The sequence below is a fragment of the Protopterus annectens genome, chromosome 2.part1 (assembly GCF_019279795.1).
Source record: "Protopterus annectens isolate FY-2018-M chromosome 2.part1, PAN1.0, whole genome shotgun sequence".
NCBI classification, from domain to species: Eukaryota; Metazoa; Chordata; order Ceratodontiformes; family Protopteridae; genus Protopterus; species Protopterus annectens.
In genome coordinates, this window is record NC_056729.1 from 1,589,145,070 (window position 1) to 1,589,164,973 (window position 19,904).

General features: G+C 40.6%; 1 protein-coding gene across 1 annotated transcript in view; it reads left to right on the top strand.

Moving 5' to 3' along the window:
* The window catches only part of PLOD1 (procollagen-lysine,2-oxoglutarate 5-dioxygenase 1), a 1,142,395-nt gene that overhangs the window by 493,794 nt on the left and 628,697 nt on the right, over nt 1-19,904 (top strand). The window contains exon 7 of the mRNA XM_044063038.1: nt 8,293-8,390. Coding sequence (XP_043918973.1) covers nt 8,293-8,390 — 98 coding nt within the window. The remainder of the gene's footprint in view (nt 1-8,292; nt 8,391-19,904) is intronic.

Consider the following 19,904-nt stretch of genomic DNA (forward strand, 5'->3'; position numbering starts at 1 on the left):
ACATTGTCACAGGCTGGAAACAATGATTCCTCTCATTCCTTGCCTGCAACAGGAGCAGAGGCCTGTCACCAAAACAAGGAACTGTCATTCATTCTACCCCCTGCCACCCAAACCCTGACTACAGTTGTATCCGACTATGCTTGGGGGGCCCATCTGGCAGGGAGATGCATTCAGGGCAAATAGAGCGCAACTCAAATGCACCTACATATCAACCAGAAAGAAATGCTAGCTGTACAGAATGCTCTGACAGACCTTCAAGGACTTCCTTCATCCAGGATAACTACTGATAAAGATGGACAACACCACAGTTATGTGGTACATAAACAAGCAGGGGGGTACCCACTCCTACCCCCTTTGCAGATTAGCCATGGCCTTGTGGAACACAGCCTTGACTTACATCTACAAGCTCAATTCCTGCCAGGAAAGCAAAATACTCTGGCAGACGAACTAAGCAGAAATCTTGTGGACCCACACGAATGGAAATTGGATCCACAAATCTTCAGCATGTTGACACGAAAATGGGGGAGCCCAGACATAGATCTTTTTGCCTCTCCCCAAAACTACCAGTTAGACAAATTCTGCACAAGAATTCATCACAAAAAAGCTTGGAAAGTGGATGCTCTATCATTCAGCTGGAAAAAACTATCAGTCTATGGCTTTCCCCCTCTGCCTCTGCTCTCCAAAGTTCTACTAAAAGTCAAACAGGACAAACCAAAAATGATTTTGATTGCTCCAGACTAGCCTCGCCAACACTGGTACCCACTCCTGCGCAATGTGTCACACCTTCCACCGTGGCACCTGCCTCAGACACCTTACTTACTGTCTCAGCAGAACAACCAAATTCTGTACACTCAGCTCCAAACTTTGAATCTTGCAGCGTGGCTACTCACCTAAATTCACCCTTGGCACCCCTCAGCAAACCTGTGATGGATGTCACTTTGGAGGCAAGAAGGCCTAGTACTAGAAAATCCTATCCCTTGTGATTGATTCCAGGCACAGAATATTTTCCATTTGTCAGCATAAGCACAACAGTGCCCAATATTACTCAGATTTTACAATATTTAACCAAGATGCTTCACAAGGGCCTGTCCTTTTCTTCCATAAAAATCCATGCCTCAGCCATTTCAGCTCATTACAACACAGAACCTCCCATCTTCTCTCATCCTCTGCTAAAGTAGTATCTCAGAGGGGCCAAAAACTTAAGACCACCCAGGAGAGCTCCAACCCCTGCCTGGGACCTCAATTTTGTATTGGAAAAACTCACTCTCCCTCCTTTCGAGCCAGCTGCTACTGCAGACTTAAAATTTCTCTCCTGGAAAACAGCTTTCCTTTTAGCAGTCACTTCAGCTAGAAGGATTTCCGAATTACAGGCTCTTATGGCAGTAGAGCCTTTCATTATTTTTCATGCAGACAGGGTGTCTCTCAGGACCAATCCATCCTTCGTGCCTAAGGTGGTATCCTGTGTGGCTCTTAATCAGACCAGTCGTTTGCCAACTTTCTTTCCCAATCCACAGAACAAGGGAGAATGGATTCTGCATTCATTGGATGTACACAGACAACTTAGATTTTACTTAAACAGGACAAAATCTCAAAGAAAATCTGAACAACTACTGGTGGCATTTGCTGCAGGGGCAGAGGGAAAGGCTATTTCAAAGCAGACTATTTCCAAATGGATAAGCCATTGTATTTGTTTCTGCTATATGCACCATGGTAAAACTATCCCCCAGGGGATCAGATCTCATTTCACCAGGGCGGCATCTACTTCTGCAGCCTTTCTCAGAGGTGTTCCTACCAGAGACCTTCTAGAAGCTGCTACCTGGAGCTCAGTTCATACGTTCACCAAACATTACCATTTACCTTTCTTCTCTAAATCCAGAGCTGGCTTTGCCACTGCTGTCCTGCAGTGCCTTATAGCTGGTCCTAATGCTGTATAAATCCATCCTCCCAACCATAGCTTTGGGAATCTACCCAAATGTAATGACTGCAACAGTAAAACATGAAGAACATATTACAGTTGTGTACACTTACCATAAATGTAGATGTTTGAGTGTATTCACTGTTGCAGTCCTGGTTACCCTCCCTCCAACCCCCTGTTTTTCTCTTACTGTACCTCTTCTTTCCTTTACTATGCTTAAAAGCCTTTTTGCTATATTTGCTTTTGTTTGGAGGTATATTTTTGTGTTTTTGCAATATATATATATATATATATATATATATATATAATATATATATGCAAGGTATGCAATAAGAATGAAAATCCTTATGAGGTATTTGCTTCCCACAAGAAATACAATTGTTAACGTTTTCTGACATCGGTCTGAGGCAAGAAAAGTTTCCCCAACAGGGTACTTAGCTTTATAGAAGACTTCGGTCTGAAATTCGAATTCGAAAATCTCAGGAGTCGGCCAACCAGCACTTGCGAACTGCTTCTGCTTCGGGCACCGCGCGGCAAGAAAGACTGAAGAAAATGGCGTTGGTTGCATTATATATACCCCTGGCGCACTGACGTCAGGGAAGAAGCGACAGCAACCGACGCCGGACCAAGACTTTGGAATTCTGGCCAACTGCGGGACCGCCTGACGACAGGATAACCCAAATGTGATGACTGCAGCAGGGTGTACACTCGAACATCTACATTTATGGTAGGTACAAAACTGTACTTTTTTAATTACTTAGATATTTGGCTCCCCATTTGGGGGGCACCTGACATCTGGGGCAAGAAAAATTGATGTAATGGTGTCGGCTGCATGTTTTATACCCCTGATGACCTGACGTCATGGAAGAAGGGACAGCAACCGATGCAGGACCCAAGACTTTATTAATCAGGCCGACTGAGGGCAACCTGCCAACAGATTACCCTAATGTAATGACTGCAACTGTGAATACACTCAAACATCTACATTTATGGTAAGTGTACACAACTGTACTTTACACATGGTTCCTACACAAAGACCTGGTTTTCCTGGGCTGCAGACTGGACACAAAGAAAATGCATGCCTTCTTCCCCCAGAAGAAAGTTCACAGTCTCTTCAAATTCTTCTTTGACCGCTCCTCTACAACACATTGCTCAGCAAGGGAGATGCTAAGAACTTTGGGTTTCAAGGCAGCAACCATCCCTATGCTTCCCCTGGACAGACTTTAAGTGAGGAAAATGTAGTAGTATCTGAAGTCTTTATGGTCCCAATTCTCTTATCCCTTGGACATCCTGATTCCCTTCCTCTCTTGTCTCAAAAAGGAGCTACTTTGGTGGATGGAACAGGTCTACCTCAATCCAGGACTTTTTTTTACACCACCTCCTCCTCTTCAAGAAGTTCAAACAGATGCCTTGGATGAAGCATGGGGGACATGGCAGGAACACACTGAGTGCAGGGCAGATGGCAACTTCAGTTTCTGAAGGAACCTATCAGTCTGAAAGAAATGAGGGTTCTTCTGTAAGTACTGCAGACCTTCTGTCATATATGGAAACCCAGACCACTCCTAGTATACACAGACAACACCACAGTTATGTGGTACATAAACAAACAGGAAAGCACATTGTTTTACCAATTGTGTAGATTAGCACAGGAGGCATGGAACTTAGCCACCTGGATGAACATCACCCTCATAGCTGCATACATTCCTTCAAAGGGCATTATGCTGGCAGACTCCCTAAGCCACTCCTTGGATGACCCCCATGAATGGACATTGTCTAGGCGATCATTCTTCAATGGGTCACTCCTCAGATAGACCTCTTTGCATCATCAGCTTCTCCAGTTCCACACTGGAGAACCTTGTCCCATAGCCTGGAGGACAAATGCCTTCTCTTTCCAGTGAGCAGGAAAGTTCCTTTATGCCTTTCCTCCACTGCCTGTTCAAAAATTCTTTTGAAGGCACTCAGACTCCTTTTATTGACACCCTTTTGACTGAGGCAACATTGGTTTCCCCTGCTATTTCACCTGACAAAGAGAAATTATAGGAAAATACCTCTACAACTGGAACTGATTACCGAACAGGAAGGATTGCTTCTCCACCCAAATATTCCCTTTCTCAGCTTGACCCTATGGATGGTAGGATTTTAATCCCTCAAAGACAATGTTTCACTGAAGAGAATGTTGAAGTACTACAAGACAAAAGGAGACCCACTACTAGAAAATCTTACACAACTAAATGGAAAATGTTTTTTTATTGGTGATGCAAGCACAGTTAGGACCCACTCTAATCAGAGGTCCCTGTTGTACTTCAGTACCTTTGTGAACTACTTCATTCAGATTTGGCTTACTGTCCTGTAAAACATCTCCTGTCTGCCATCAGTGCCTGCCTGCCTCTTAACCCTTTAATTGTGGTGAAAGTAAAAGTCAAACTTTTCTTAAGGGCAGTTCTGCATCTTAACCCACCAAGGAAACCCATCCCTTCCCTTGGGATCTCAATTTTGTGCTGGAAAATCTTTCTTTGCCTCCTTTTGAACCAGCATCATCTGCTTCTCTAAAATTCTGTACTTGGAAAACTCTCCTACTCTTAGCGCTCATGTCTGCTAGGAGAGTTTCTGAGTTACATGGCCATTCTTCCTTTCCTTATTTTCCACAAAGACAGGGTGACTCTCATGGCTAATCCATCATTCACATCCAAGTGAACTTGCTGTTCCTCAGTCAGATTACTCATCTAATCACTTTCTTTTACAGTCACCAAAATAGGAGGAAAAGAATCTTACATTCTCTGGACATTCACTGACAACTGAGATTTTATCTAGACAAAGCTAAGTCGTTTAGGAAGATTAACCATCTATTTGTATCTTTCATGAGCCAGTCTCCAAACAAACAAACTCTTACACCTTGGATCCCCAAGGCCATATCTTTCTGCTACTCAAACTATGGTAAGTCCTTCCCTTCCTAACCAAAAAGCTCATTCCACTGGGGCAGTAGCTTCCTGAGGGCTTTTCACAAGGGAGTAAATGCCAGGTCAGACTTGGAAGCAGCTACTTGGTCGTGTGTACACACCTTCACCAAACACTACAAAATTGATAACTTCTCCAGGTCCAGGACAGTCTTTGCTAGGTTGGCCCTATCTGGATTGCTAGACAATTCATCTACACAGTAGCCAACCAAACTTCTCTCTACCTCCTTCAACTCTGGGAATTACCAGTGTGTAAGGAATACAGCAACTGTAATTTCAGTCAGGACATATTACACTTGTATAATAACTTATCATATTAGTCAATGTCCTGATGAACACTGTTGCAGTATTTCATCCCACCCTCCATGCTCTCCTCTCTGGCTTACTTCAGCCTTATTTTTCTTCTCCCCTTCTGCTTTAACCTCTGCTCTGCTGCATGGAAATAGGAGTATTTACTTACCTATTTGAGCTACGCTCCTCCTAGCTGACCAGTCTCCATCTCTCAATAGTCTTCAGGTCGCTGGCTATATCCCTACTCTGATGAGCTGAGGTCAGCATCAGACATACAGCCTTGGGAAGGTAAGCTTTTGTACCCTGGCCGGACATCTACAGTGACAACCCATATGTCAGGAACACTGTGACAGTGGTTAGTAGGACATCTTCTGTGCTAATAAGTTCTTACACAACTGTAATTTCTCAAGTTTAATACTGCTTTCTGTGTAGTTTAGGCTGCCTGTTGTAATTAACACAACCAAACTGCACATAGCTGCTATTCGTTGAAAATTTCTTGCAGTAATTTACAAAATTTTGTGATTACAGAGAGGTAGGAAAGGTGGATGGGTACAGAAGAGGGAACTTAGACAACATCAGAACAGCCGACTCCTTGGTGCAACAGTGAAACTGAATTGCCAAATCAGAGAACAAAGACAGACAAGTAGTTGAATAGAAGAACATACTCTGTTTTAACTATATTTTTAAATAATGTAACTTTCTGTTTTGTATACATTCTTTCTGCACAGCACATGGGAGAGGGTTTGTTTATTGTAAATGGTTAACTAAACTGCCATTCAATCTACCAGTGAGATTTCCCAACATGTCCATGACTCGGATCTGTACTACCTGTCCTTCCTTCTAGCCACTGAGGCAGACATTGTTTAAGCAGAGAGGGGCTGCTTCTATAGCCAGTTGGTTATTCATAAAGTGACATCTGGTTAAATGCAACAACCATTCAAGTACAGGTGATTGCATTTCAGTCAATTAGTACAAAGTAGGCAAAAGAGAAACTCATAGGGAAATAAAAAATCAAAAATTCACCCATGGGTTTTTAAAGATATGCATGATTCGATGAGTATGAGACGGCAACATAACCAGAATTCTGCCTCAGTAACTGAAAACACTGTACTAGTAGTCCAGAACAACATATTACTGGAATAGGAAAACAACAAAACATAGCTAGTGAAAATGTAAGCAGAGAACATGTGTCTGATAGCCAAAGCATAAAATGTTGGACAGGTAGGATGATTGTCAGGCATTTAACACATCGTTGTATATAACACACCGGAAAACCTGAACTAGATGAAAATATAAGTAATGCTTTATTACACCCCTGTAGTATGAAAAACTCCATGCTAAGAACCAGCAAACAAAAGCTATAGACAGACAGTACAGAAGTCCAGCTGTACAAAAAAAAAAAAAAAAAAAAAAACTATAAATACTTGCATTGCAACAAAACATTTTTAACATCCAAATGAACAGCACAAAATACAGGCAGAGTTTCAGATGATTAGCTATGCTATGCAGGGCTCCTGGACATCTCCCTAGCAAAAGATATGTCACACTGGTTCCGTCATTTGTACTTTGAGGGAGGGTACAAGGCCAGACTAATTGCCTTCTTCAGTCAATCAGTATCATTTGTCTCACATGACAAACCTTAAGCAATTCATGGAGGTATACAGTATGTGGTGTCCTTGTGGAATTTTGGTTCCTTGGGGACTTACTTCTTCTCCCCTGTTCCAGGAAGTGTTTTCGCTCATGCACAGTTTGATTCAATCCAACGATCTCTGCCTCCCAGGCTGCTAGGATTACAGGTGTATGCCACATGCCCAGTGCATTTTGACCTTAGCCTGTGATGCCAGCCCTCCACACTGTTCTGTGCCCATGGGAGTAAAGAGTTGGTCAGATCAAATGTAGACCAGAATTGTGGAGGAAGTGTTGGGGGGGAGTTGTAATTTTTAGAGTCACATGTATCATAAGGATGAGGGTGCCCATGAATATGTAATGACTGATAAAGTATATTAAAAGGCTCCTTAGCAGCAGCAGATCCGGCATCTCTAATTGTCCTAAAGGCCTGATGTCAGAAGAAAGAGGGGTCAAGGTAAAAGCTCTTTCTCCACAGTGTGAAAGTCAAAATCGGTTGCATGTTTAAGGCACAGGCCAAATTTTTGCACCTTTCTCCAAATTATTTTCTCCGAAGTTGTCCCCAATGGAAGAGACACTGATGCATGCTTCAGCAAAGGTAGGAATGAGTGCATTGTATGTGGCCAACTCAGAGCCCTTTATAATGAAATGAGGGTTTGATTCTGCTGACACCACCACTTCAGTAGCAAATTGGTGTTATCCTTCCCTCCCAGTCTGTCACAGATGTCATGCAACTGCCAAAAGGCAAATATTTTTATGAGCACGTTTTCATCTGGAGTTGCAAAGCTGTTGTCTAATGTATATAAGTTGCTGCTGGTTGTCAGCAGGACAGATATGTTTTCCCATCATCCAGGTCAGTATGACACGTTCTGAAATGGACTTCTTCAAGAGCAACATTATATAGGCTTGGGAGCATGGCCCACTTACAGCTGTGCCAGAGAGTCCTGCAGTGTAGTGTTAATGAAAGATTCTTTACTCAGCAAAACATTCACAAGTAATGGAACATAGTCAGAATATAGTCATATATATAAATATATATATATATATATATATATATATATATATATATATATATATAGTCAGTGGAATAGAGGAGCATTTCCCTGCAGTGTCTCAGAGGTAGTGGTCCTAAATGCTATGTTTGTGTGGTGGTCTTTGAATTGGAAGGAGAGGCAGGTGTGTGTGCCTAGGTTTCATGGAAGGTTCACCTAGATATAAACAATATTATTTTTATGCTTTATTACTTGCTTTAGTTTTTCGTTTTTTTTTTTTTTTTTTTGCATTTCTTCTAAAAATTTTGCATTTTAGAAAATGCCTTTCGCTATGCATAGCCTTAAATGCATATACCACTAGTAACTGTCTAAACCTTCATCCACAGCCCACGAAATTTTATTCTTTCAGTCATGTAAGAACTTTACAAGGAAGATCCTGCTGAGAGAGTTGTAGGTTTATGTGTAAGGTTCTGTACTGAGCAACAAATAACATCATTTTAAATCTTATTTCCAGATGAGGTTGTACTGAAGTTTGAAAATGGTCGAGTGCGTGCACGAAATGTAGACTCTGACACACTGCCAGTTGTTGTTCATGGCAATGGACCCACCAAGGTAAGAAAAAGTAAATATATGTAATGTGTTTGCATGTGCACGTGTGGACATGCATGACATTTGTAAATTTGCATTATAGCTTTTATTTAAGACTATTACCCTATGGGTAATTTTCATTTTAACGTATTTCATGGTATGGTTCATAGGTTCATAGGTTGGTACTAGGCTATCTGCCCTAGGGCCTATACAAGCCAACCCATAACAATTCCCTGGCTATTTCTTCTCACACTATTTACTTCCCTGGACCCCTATCTAGCAGGGCGACTGACGTGATCCCTGGAGTGAATTTCCTTTCTCCCATCCAATCATCAAGGTTCTGTTCGAAGAGGGCCAAAGAGGCGCTCTGCTTGACATGTATGGGCAGTCTATTCCAGAGTCTGGGGAGTCTCTGGGTCAAGAACCTATCCCTCCAGCATGTTTTGTTTATTGTGATGACAAGATTTAGATCCCTGGAGTGTGTGGCTCTGAGGGATTGGGATTTCTTTAAGTGTAGCATGTCCAACAGCTCTGGGTTTGACATGGCCTTGTATGTTAAGCAGGGATCGCCCCAGAGTAGACGATATGCGACAGAGTATAGCTGGAGTTTTTTAAGGCAGTCAGCATAGGGCATCTGCTTTAGGCCTGTGATTCTTTTAGTGAAGTATTTCTGTGGCCTTTCCTGTTGTTGCAGATGTCTTGAGAGGTACATACCAAATGGGGCATTGTATTCTATAATGGGTCTAATGAGGGATGAGTACAGAGGGACAATGACCTCCCTTTTTCTGGATGAAAAGCCCTTAGTGATGAGGTGTGCCACATAGAAGGATTTCCTGACTGTTGTGGTGATGTTGTTATTGAAGGTGAGACCACTGTCCACCTGTGTCCCTAAGTCTCTTATCACACTTTCGGTGTTTAGTGTACTGCCACCTATGTGATAATTCATGGGTACATGTTTTTTCCCAAAAGGGATAACTATACATTTCTTGGTATTGAGCTTGAGCCCATGGCTCTGGCACCAAGCATCTGTTTCTGTAAGGCTTTTGTAGAGTATCCACATCATTTGGGGATTCAGTAATGGCTACCAGTTTGCAGTCATCTGCAAACTTTGTTAGCCAGAGTCCCTTATTGTTGGCCTGCACTTCAGAGAAGTAGATGCCAAACAAGAAAGGTCCCAGGACTGAACCTTGAGGTACTCCACTTGCCAGTTGTCTGGAGCTGGATTTGGAGTCAGCTACTTTTACAGTATGGGTTCTGTCAGTAAGCCAGTTGGCAACCCATTGAGTGATGTAGGAATTAATGCCCAGCTTAATAAGTTTATCTATGATTCCAGAGTGGGGGATGGTGTCAAAGGCCTTGTTGAGGTCCAGATAGGCTGTGTGGACTGCCTTACCCTCATCCATGGCTCTGGAGACTGATTCGAAGAAGTCAATAAGGTTCAAGAGACGAGATCGGCCCTTCACAAACCCAAACTGGGTGGGGTCCAGTGTTTTAAGGTTGCCAATGTCTTTGTTTATAAGTTCCATGATAATACGTTCCATGGTCTTGCAGATCAGGCTTGTCAGACTGATGGGGCTGTAGTTCCCCGGATCCAAGGTGGATCCCCCCTTGTGGAGTGGGATAACTGTAGCTGTGCACAACTCAGTGGTCACGAAGCCTGAGGTGAGGGTATGATTAAACATGACACTTAGGTGAGTTGCCAGTTCATTTTGTAGTTCATGTAGTACACAGCCCGGGATGTCATCTGGTCCCATGGATACTGTATTCTTAGCTTTGGAGAGTGCGTTTTTTACCTGTGTGGCCATTATTACCGGAATTTGGCAATCTTCCAGTATTGAGATGGGCCATTTAGTTGGTGAGAGGGAGGTGAAGTTGGCACTTAATCGATCTGCCAGGATATTGGCAATATCCTTGGGATCATTATATTTAATGCCATTCTGTTGTAGCTCAGAGCAGATCTGAGCATTGCCATTTAGATTCTTGACATAGTTATAGAATGCCTTGTGGTTGTCTTTGGAATCTTTGGCAATTTTTTTTCGTAACTAGCTTTGGAGGATTTAATGAGGGATCTCAGCTTTTTACTGAGGCTGGTAAGGGAGTTTTTTGCATCCTGGGATTTTCCTCTTTTCTGAAACAGTTTTTTCCTTTTGTTGTAAAGTTTGTTTATGGCAGGGGACCACCAGATTGGATTCCTTTTTTTGGAGGAGAGCATCTTGGTTCTATTTGGGATGGCACGATTCATGCATGAATGGATGTGCTTGTATAGTGCCTTAATGTAGGACTCGGCAGTCAAACTTTCAGTTCCCGTTTGCATGGGTGTCACGAGGTTTGTAACTTCTGACTTGAGTAGCATGAAGTTGGCCTTAGAGTAGTTTTTTAAGGAGGTTTCCTTACTGGGGGTTGGGGGTGGGATGTGGATGTTAAGGGTGATTAGCTTATGGTCTAACCTGAACAATGAGGGGGTGACCATAGGTGTGGAGCATCAATTTCCCATGTTGGTAATGACCAGATCTAAGATATTGGAGCCCCTGGTGGGACTATGGATTAGTTGATCCAGGGCATTGGAATTTATGAATTCCAAGAACCGTTGGGCAAAGGTGTTGGTGCACGAGTAGGTTTCCCAGTTAATGGCAGGGTAGTTGAAATCACCCAGTATTAGGGTGTTGGTTGTATATTAATATTTTCCAATATGTTTAGAAAGGTGTAATGAGAATCTTGGGGCATGGTGAGGGATCTGTAGCAAGCTACAATTTGGATTGCAGTCTTACCTAGTGTTAGTTGCACCTGCAGAATTTCAGACACATTGTGTTGGGCAACTAACCTGGGGGTGTGAATATCCTTGGTGAATATGGACACTCCTCCACCTTTAGTGTTTCGATCCTGGTTTATGCTTCTTGTTTTTTTTCGTTTATATGATTTAGTAGCCATGTATATTTTTTCCCAAACAGCAACCAGCTTGAAACATTTATATATTCCAACTGGTTACCATTTGTTGATCATATCATCTTGCAAACCTAAGTTGAAGAAACTTACTGTAAGCTCAAATTTAACCCACATTAATTTTTTTTTAAATGGTCAAAACCCTCTGCATACAAGTACCTCTTTTCAGGAGTGGTCTGGAAGAGTGGATTCATATTATTAAAACACGAAAAACACTTCTGTAAAAGCACCCACTGGTAATCTAAAACAACCAGGATGCAAGGATCACGAACCAAGCGTTGAGTAAAAAGTTTTTTAATTGTAACAGCTTCACCAGTTCAGCTAAAAATGCAAACACTTCCAAAAAGTAAAGTCAGTCAAGCGCTTTCACCCGGGCCCTCCCAGGCTTTCTCAAGACATTTTTACATTGGGTGGTGAGTCTATTTATAATACCCTTGTCCAACCCAAATACTTTAATTAACAATCAATTAAATTGTTGTTGTCACATTTGCAATTTAAAGAGATAAAGCATTTTGTGTCAAGTATACAAATACCATGCTACACTTTGCTCCCATCATAACCTATACAATTCCCTATTCACTTTGTTCCTATCTACCCAACATTGTTCACATTTTATTAACATTGTTAGAAAACATGTACCTATTTACAATATTGACATCTGTTTAAAATTCTAACTAAAATATTCTTGTACTAAACCACTTATAACTAAAACCATCTATTGCTAAAAACCAAATAGCTTCTATTATGCTTCATAACATTTTGAAACATGTGTAACATATCCTTTTTTAAACATTTAATATAGTTTAACCTAGCCTTAGCCAGCAAAGACTGACCTCTAACTGTTGTTCTTGTGGTCTCATTTAACCATCATTAACATTCTAAATCTTTGGAAAAGTTTTTAACATCTCTCAGCGTACATATTGTATTGCTGCCTATAGTAATCCTAATGCCAACCCACATCATTCAGTTCCAGGTTGCCTACTCTTGGTGCCTAACCAACTAATTTGTTTGTTGAAGGTTAATCATTCTCCTACCCCACTTTATAACTTTGCCCTTCTCATTTTTAATAAGCTGGTGATACTAATAGCCCCATTAAGCCCAGGGGATTTTGCTGCTTCTAGTTTCACCTGCCAAAGCAGTTCCTTGTATTCCAAGGATGTTTCCCAGTCTCCCCCTCTGGGGCCAACATGTACTTGTTCAAGCACCATAAGTCTTAGTTCCATGTTTTCACATGTTAGTGAGTGCTTGAAAAATGCATTGGTCTCCTTCCCCTTACTAATTTCATAAAGGTGCTCGTACACCCTTTTGGCTAACGTCCTCTCCGTTTTTCCTACATAGAAACATTGGCAATGTTGACATAACCCTAAGTAGACTACTCCCTTAGCCTTACAGTTAAAGTAACCTGGAGATCTTAAATAAATTTTTCTTGAATTCAAGTAGAAGCCTTTCTTATCGATCATATTTGGACACTGTCTACAAGTGTTACATCTAAATGTGCCATTCTTGTTGTTTCTTCCTTTTTTCATTTCATAATTTGCTTCTAATAACTCTTTTAAATTTTTGTTTCTCCTTCTAACTAACTGGGGTTTGTTGCCAAGTGTTTTCTTAAATTCCTCGATTATAGTTACAATAGGGCAATATTTGTTAATAATTCTTTCGACTGACCAACTTTCATTGCAATTCGTGTGCACGAACAGACACCCTTGTTTTTCACTTTTTCTCCAGCTTTACTATTATTGTCTCTACGTTCTTCCCCTAATAAAGGAAAATATTTGTCCTTTCTCTGATCTTTTACTTCTGTTATTATTTCTTCTATTAGTTGTGTGGGGTACCCCCTCTCCTCAAACAATGTTTTTAAAAATAGGCACTCCTCATTAAATAACACCTCTTCACTACACATTCTAGCCGCCCTGATGATCTGTCCTTTAATAACTCCTTTTCTTTGGAATACGGGGTGGTTGCTGTTAAAATGGAGAAACATATTGGAATAACTATTTTTTCTGTGTATACGTGACGTGAAGCAACCCTTTTCTGCATTTTTGCATAGATCTACATCCAAGTACTGCAACCTGTCAGTACTAATGTTGCACGTAAATTTTAAAAATTCAGTGCTATCATTAATGTATTCAATAAATTGTTCAAGTTCTTCAATACTACCCTTCCATAATATACATATATCATCTAGGTAGCGTTGATAATGTGTAAGATGTTCTGCCCACCGTGTATTGAATACAAATTTAGATTCCCAATAACTTAGGACAATGTTAGCATATGCAGAGGCGCAGGGGGTCCCCATTGCCACACCTTTTTTCTGTCGGAATAATTCTCCACAGAAAAAAACAAAATTGTTTTTCAAGATAACCTCCATTAGTTCAACCAATAATGCTATCATTTTGCCTCCTAATTTTGAATGCTCTGCCAGCATATCATTGAACCATATTAACCCAGTTCCATGTGGAATACTTGGGAATAATTCCACTACATCCACTGTTACCATATAATTAGTTCCCTGATACAATTCTTTCTTAATGCTCCTTAAAAATTCCCAGGAGTCTTTGCATAAACATTTTAAAGATGTTGTGAATTTTTTCAATATTGCATCTATGAATTTCCCAAGTGGTTCGGTAATCCCCCTAGCCCCTGCTACAATTGGTCTATATGGTCAATTTGGATTCATATTATACTAAAATGTACATTGGGAAACTCATTCCAAAAGCTGCAAGGTTTAACATAGTTGTAGCTTGTCATGTGTGCATTAATGGGAAAAGGGGTTGTGGTTGGATGGATGGATGGACTTTACTTAAAAAAGCTGAACAGAAGCTGTACGTAGCTCCAGAATGTTACAGTTGCATTGTTATTATTTACCTATTCTGGTTATGCTTTGTTGACCGGGTTAGACCCACTAAACTAGTGGCCAGTTTTTAGGAGCGACTTTACTATGATATTAGCAGTATTTCACAAATTTACTATTTTAAGCACATTTCTTAAACTGCACAGATAATGTTAGGGAGCATTACTGTAAGTAATTTAAGGTTGAAAACATAATAAGGAGTGGGATCGTCAGGCTAATCAAAGTGAACTAATTAAACTGTCATGGGAAAGAAGATAAGCTGACATGCTACCTTAAATGGGATTCATCATTGTGGAGAGTAACAGTTGATTGTTTTGCCTTTGACTATTTTTTTTTCAACCAGCATTGCAGTAAGGCCATTTTTCATGCTGTCATCCTAGACCATAGTTACAAGTGTGGGACTGAAATACTAATGCTATGCTTTTGACGTCTGTGTGAGGTGGTTACATGTCTGTTTCCATGATGGAAAGTTAAAAGTAGAATACTTTTGATTGCTGTGGGTAAAACTGACCTCTTTATTATATATGTTGGGAGGGTGGCTTAATGCTAAGGTGTTTGCCTTACAAACACAAGGTGCAAGGTTTGAGTCTCACAAAGGATAATTGGCTAGGCTTAAAATGGCTCACAAGGGCAGTTAGCTTAGTACTAAACTATGAACCTATGAACTATAACCTGAGGCTAAACAGAGTTAATTTAATGCAAGAAGAGTGATTACTACTGAAAGAGTGGATGGTAACTGTGTGTATATCTGATCCAAAGAAGAGAGAAGTTGCAAAATGAGTGAGCCAGAAAACCAAGTGTGCAAGATTTACAGGAGTCTACTACAAGTGCTCTTGTGTCATTAGCTTGCAACACACTTCCCTTCTGCCACTCACTCTTGTTGGCAAGTCCCTCAACTCCTGCCACCCAGATTCCCATGCACTGCCACTAAGATAACTCTCCCTCCCAGAACTATGACCCTAACCCTAAAAACAACTCCCATTCACTACCTAAATCTATAATCCCCCTCCCTAACCGTAACTCTAACTCTGAGCCAACTTCAAATCGCTTTCTAAGTCTAAAATCCCCCCTCCCCTCACTAACCCTAACTCTGTGCCAACTCTCATTCACTTCCAAAACCTAAAATCCCCCTCCCTAACCCATAATCTAGAGTTAACTCCAGATTGCTCCCTAAACCTAAAATCCCCCTCCCCTTCCTAAACTACAGCCCCCTCCCTGTTTCCCTTCCCCATTTACCAGTTCTGCGGTGAGAGGTCCATTGCCTGTGACCATTGCAGCAGATGTGCCTCTGAACTCACATCTGAGTTTGAACAGCTGCTTGGCCAGTAGGCTTGACGGGGGTTCCCAGAGTTACAGACAAAGGCCTTTATATATTTATGGTTAATGAGGAAAGTAAATCTGAATAGCAAGGTAAATAATTAATGTTAAGGATTTATATGTCAGAAAGATAAAGATGCATGTTTTTCTCTTATATATTTGCTTACTCTTTTGAAATCAGTATCAACTACAGTGTGGGAAAATCACTCCCAACCCCCGCTAGCCTCCCTCACATTTCCTTGGTCTCCCAGATGATGAACCGCTGAAAGAAAATTCAGTGGGGAAAATAATTTCCAAAAAAACAGAATGAACTGTGAGACTAACCCGTCTACCACAGCAAAAAGGCACATAGATGCAAATACATTTTCTATCCCAAACAAATTGCTATCATCAGGCAAGCTTGTATTTATTGAAACTGACTTTTAACAAGTTTTCTTTCAGCAGTTTACTTTTGAGACATCAATGGATATTCCACTTTCTGGGAATGTCTCCAATTGTGCTGATCTCTCAGTTTAGTAAACTTTGTGGCTACTGGTTCGGAGAAAACAGAAAGTTAATTCAATTACTAGAGATGGTGTCATACACAGGATGCAGGCATCTGCTCACCCCCTCTGCAGCCTGCCACTGGGATTAGCATAGCCCTTTTTGTAGTCCTGTGTCAAGGGTAACATTTTAAACAACAAAGTTGTTCCTTTATAGATTTTTTTGTGCACATCAAATTCATGGTGGTGCAGTAGACCCAATGAGTATCAGTTGCAAGTGTTTTTATGCCACAAGTACAAGTCAGTGCAATTATTAATAATTAAATAATAATTAGAAGATACTCCCTTAAGAAAGAACCATTACAAGAGGTTGGCATAAGCTGACCTCTTCCTTGCTGCAGACAGGAAGAATCTGAGAGGGATACTGTGAAAGATTATCAGTGAAATTTAGCCTGACACTTCAGTGGATGAGCTAATGCTGTCATGGCAGCCATCCCCCACCAAAGTTTGATGATCTTATAGTATGATATAGTAGAATGGGTTTATAGGATTATCTGCCTATGGCATGGGTGTTAGATCAGTTAGGATTTCCTCGACTGGTTGCTGCTGCAAAAACATATGTCAAATAAGTGACTGGCAATTAAAAAAGATTAAATTATATCACTGAACCTGTCAATAACAGTTAAGACAATTTGCCTCTACCCGACTACTACAAATCTTCTTCCGTTATGGGCATGGGGTAAGCATCTAAGTCTGTGTGTGACTATTTAGTTTCCTATAGCAGAACGGCTGCGGTGGTGCAGCAGTTAGCATTGTCGCCTCACAGCAAGAAGCTCCCTGGTTCAATCTTCAGCTGGGATGCCTTCTGTGCGGAGTCTGCATGTACTCCATGTGGTTGTATGGGTTCCCTCCGGGTGCTCCGGTTTCCTCCCACATCCCCAAAGACATGCTGCAAGTGGATTTGACACACTAAAATTGGCCCTAGGCCTGAGTGAGTGCATGTGTGCGCCTTCCATGGAAGGTTGGGTGTCAGGCTGGCAACTCAACACCGTAAAACTCTACTGCCAATCATGAGTGGACAAGGTGATCCGCTGTGGCGACCCCTAACCGGGAAAAGCCGAAAGAGAGAGAGGGAGTCTATGCAGAATCTGGTGAAACCATACTTTCTTTTGGTCTGAGCATTACAAGTGAAGCACGGGATTTGTTTAATTCCTGGCGTACCTCCAGATCCAACAACTCATGCAATTGATCCCACTTGATTTGCACTCTGTAAGAAGTTTGCCTGATTAGCTGTTTGGTCTGTATGTCCACATGGTGTTCTACGAGCTAAGTACACCCTAGCTTAGTAATGAACATGTCCCAAAACTCCTATAGTACTGATTAGATAGGTATTGGACAGTGGATATGAAGTATTACATCATTTATTATTTATTTATATTTTATTTATTTTACATTTGTTTACCGGCAAAGTCTGACTGGACACAGGTCCATTTTCAGCGGAGGCCCGGGGAGAAAAGCTCCACATTACATTACATGAGAGTAAAAAGCAGTAGAACATACATACATACATATGGGATATATGCACATCAGAACAACATGCTGATGATTAACAAACATACATATAGCATATATATACACACAACAGGACATCATGCTAGTGATTAACATTTCTTACAGTAGACAATCAGAGGTACATTTTTTTTTCTTTTGCAGTTATAAGTTTTGTGACGTATCAGGCCCAGCCTCGGTGATAAGATCTATCACAACCTCTCTCGCTGATTCCTCCTGATACCTATTGAAAATGTATTTATTTATTTCTTTTACATTTGTTTACTGGGAAAGTCCAACTGGACACAGGTCCTTTTTCAGCGGAGGCCTGGGGAGTAAAGCTCCACACAGTACATACAAGGTAACAACATTTGAATAAACTTGAATGAATTTTTGTCACACTTAGTTACAATTTATGACTATTACGAAAGAAAAACAAGTCCCATAAGTACATTATATAACTACTATGCTAAATGAAGTACAAAATCTATCCAGAGGTATTTGTAAGCAAGTCGTCCTAGCTAAATTGTCAGTATTTTAAAGTACCTATGTTTATATATAGTGTTAGAGTCAGCCTAGAAGGGGTGATAGCACCAGCTGAATGTTGATGTTTTAATCTGGATTGGTGCATGGGCATAGCCAATTTGTAAATAAATGAGTTTTTAGCACTTTTTTAATTTGAGTTGAGGTTGAGATAGATGTTACGTTGGAGGGTAGTGTGCTCCAGATTTTGGCTATATAGTTAGAGAACAGGGATTCGTCAGAATGATTGTTGGCTGTGGTTATCTTTATCAAGGGTTTGCTAATAGAGTGCAGAAATCTGGCCCTGGAGTATGGCTGTAGTAGGTTTTGCAGTGCAGGAGTTTTCTCTGGTTGATAGATTTTCTGAGCCATAGTTAGTTGGTTAAAGAGCAAGAGCTGAGGAAGTTTTAACCAGTTGAGTTTGAGTGCTGCAAAGTGATGTGACCTAAAGGCAGAGTTAGCTTCAAACCTGGCAGTTTTGTTATAACAGGAGTCAAGTTTTTCTAACTCAGATTTTCTTAGGTTAGTTAATATGGGTGAAGCATAGAGCAGTGTAGAGATAAGATGGATTTTGGGTAATAGTAGTTTTAGAATTGTTAGTGAGGTATTGATTATTCCTATACAGTGCACCAAGTTTTTTGTGTACTTTTTTATGGTTTTGGATATGTGGATGTCAAATCTCATATTGCTGTCTATTTCAATTCCCAGAAGTTTGGTGTGAGGTGTGGGTGAGGTTGTAGTGTTGTTTGTTGTTACAGCATTGAGTGTGGAGCGGGATGTAGCAGCTTTAGTGGGATGGAATAGCATGAGATTGTTTTTTTTGAGGTTCAAAATTAGGTGGGAGTTTGTTAACCAATTTTCTACTGCTGTGAAGAATTCTTGAGTTAGTGTTTGTAGTTTTATTTTATTTTATTTTTACATTTGTCACTTGGGTTAGTCCGACTGGGCCCAGTGAGCTCTTTTTCAGTGGAGACCCAAGGAGAAAAGCTCCAGGAAATAATAAAAAAAAATAAGAAAAACTTAATAATTCAAGTTGTAAGGTACAGTACAGAAACAGAGAAATATACAATACAAATATATACAGGCAAAAGTACAGTATTTTGAGAATGCAGTAACAATACGTTTGAGAAATTTGGTTAGCCATAAGTTATGTACAAGCAATGTAGCAATTGCCTAAAATAAAAAAAATTCAGAGTAACATCATGACATAGTACAACAAAGATGCATTTAATAGCATAGGTACTAACTGAAGAGACAGTAATATAAGTAGACAGTTTAGGTAGATACCAGGCCGATGTGTTAATTGAGAGAAGAAGAAAAATTCATTAGGTAATTATAATTCTTATAGTTAGTGTAGTTATAAATAATTCTTGTAGAGTAGTAGCAGAACATACCACTGTAGAATCATCTGCATACTGAATGACTGAGGCATGCGTGGCGGAAGTGTGAAGGTTGTTTGTAAATATAGAGAAGAGTAGGGGACCTAATATGGAACCTTGGGGAACTCCAGTGGTCACAGGAAGAAGGGATGACAGAGTTTCTTGCCAGCGTACTGCTGGCTGGGATCCATATAGGTAGTCCTGGAAACGGGCAAGAGTGGATTGAAGTAGATTCATCTTAGAAGGACATTGACGAGTTTGGTGTGGGAGTCCATATTGAAGGCTTTTGATAGGTCTAGGAAGACAGAGGATAAATATGTACCATTGTTTCTGTGAAATTGACAGTGTTAGTGGATGATGTTAGTGCAGTAGTACTCCAGTGGTATGCACGGAAACCATGCTGAGTACTGGTTAGGAGCTTTTTAGTTTGCAGGTAATCCATAATCTGGTTATGTACAATTTTCTCAAGTATTTTTGATAGAGGGGATAAGATCACAAT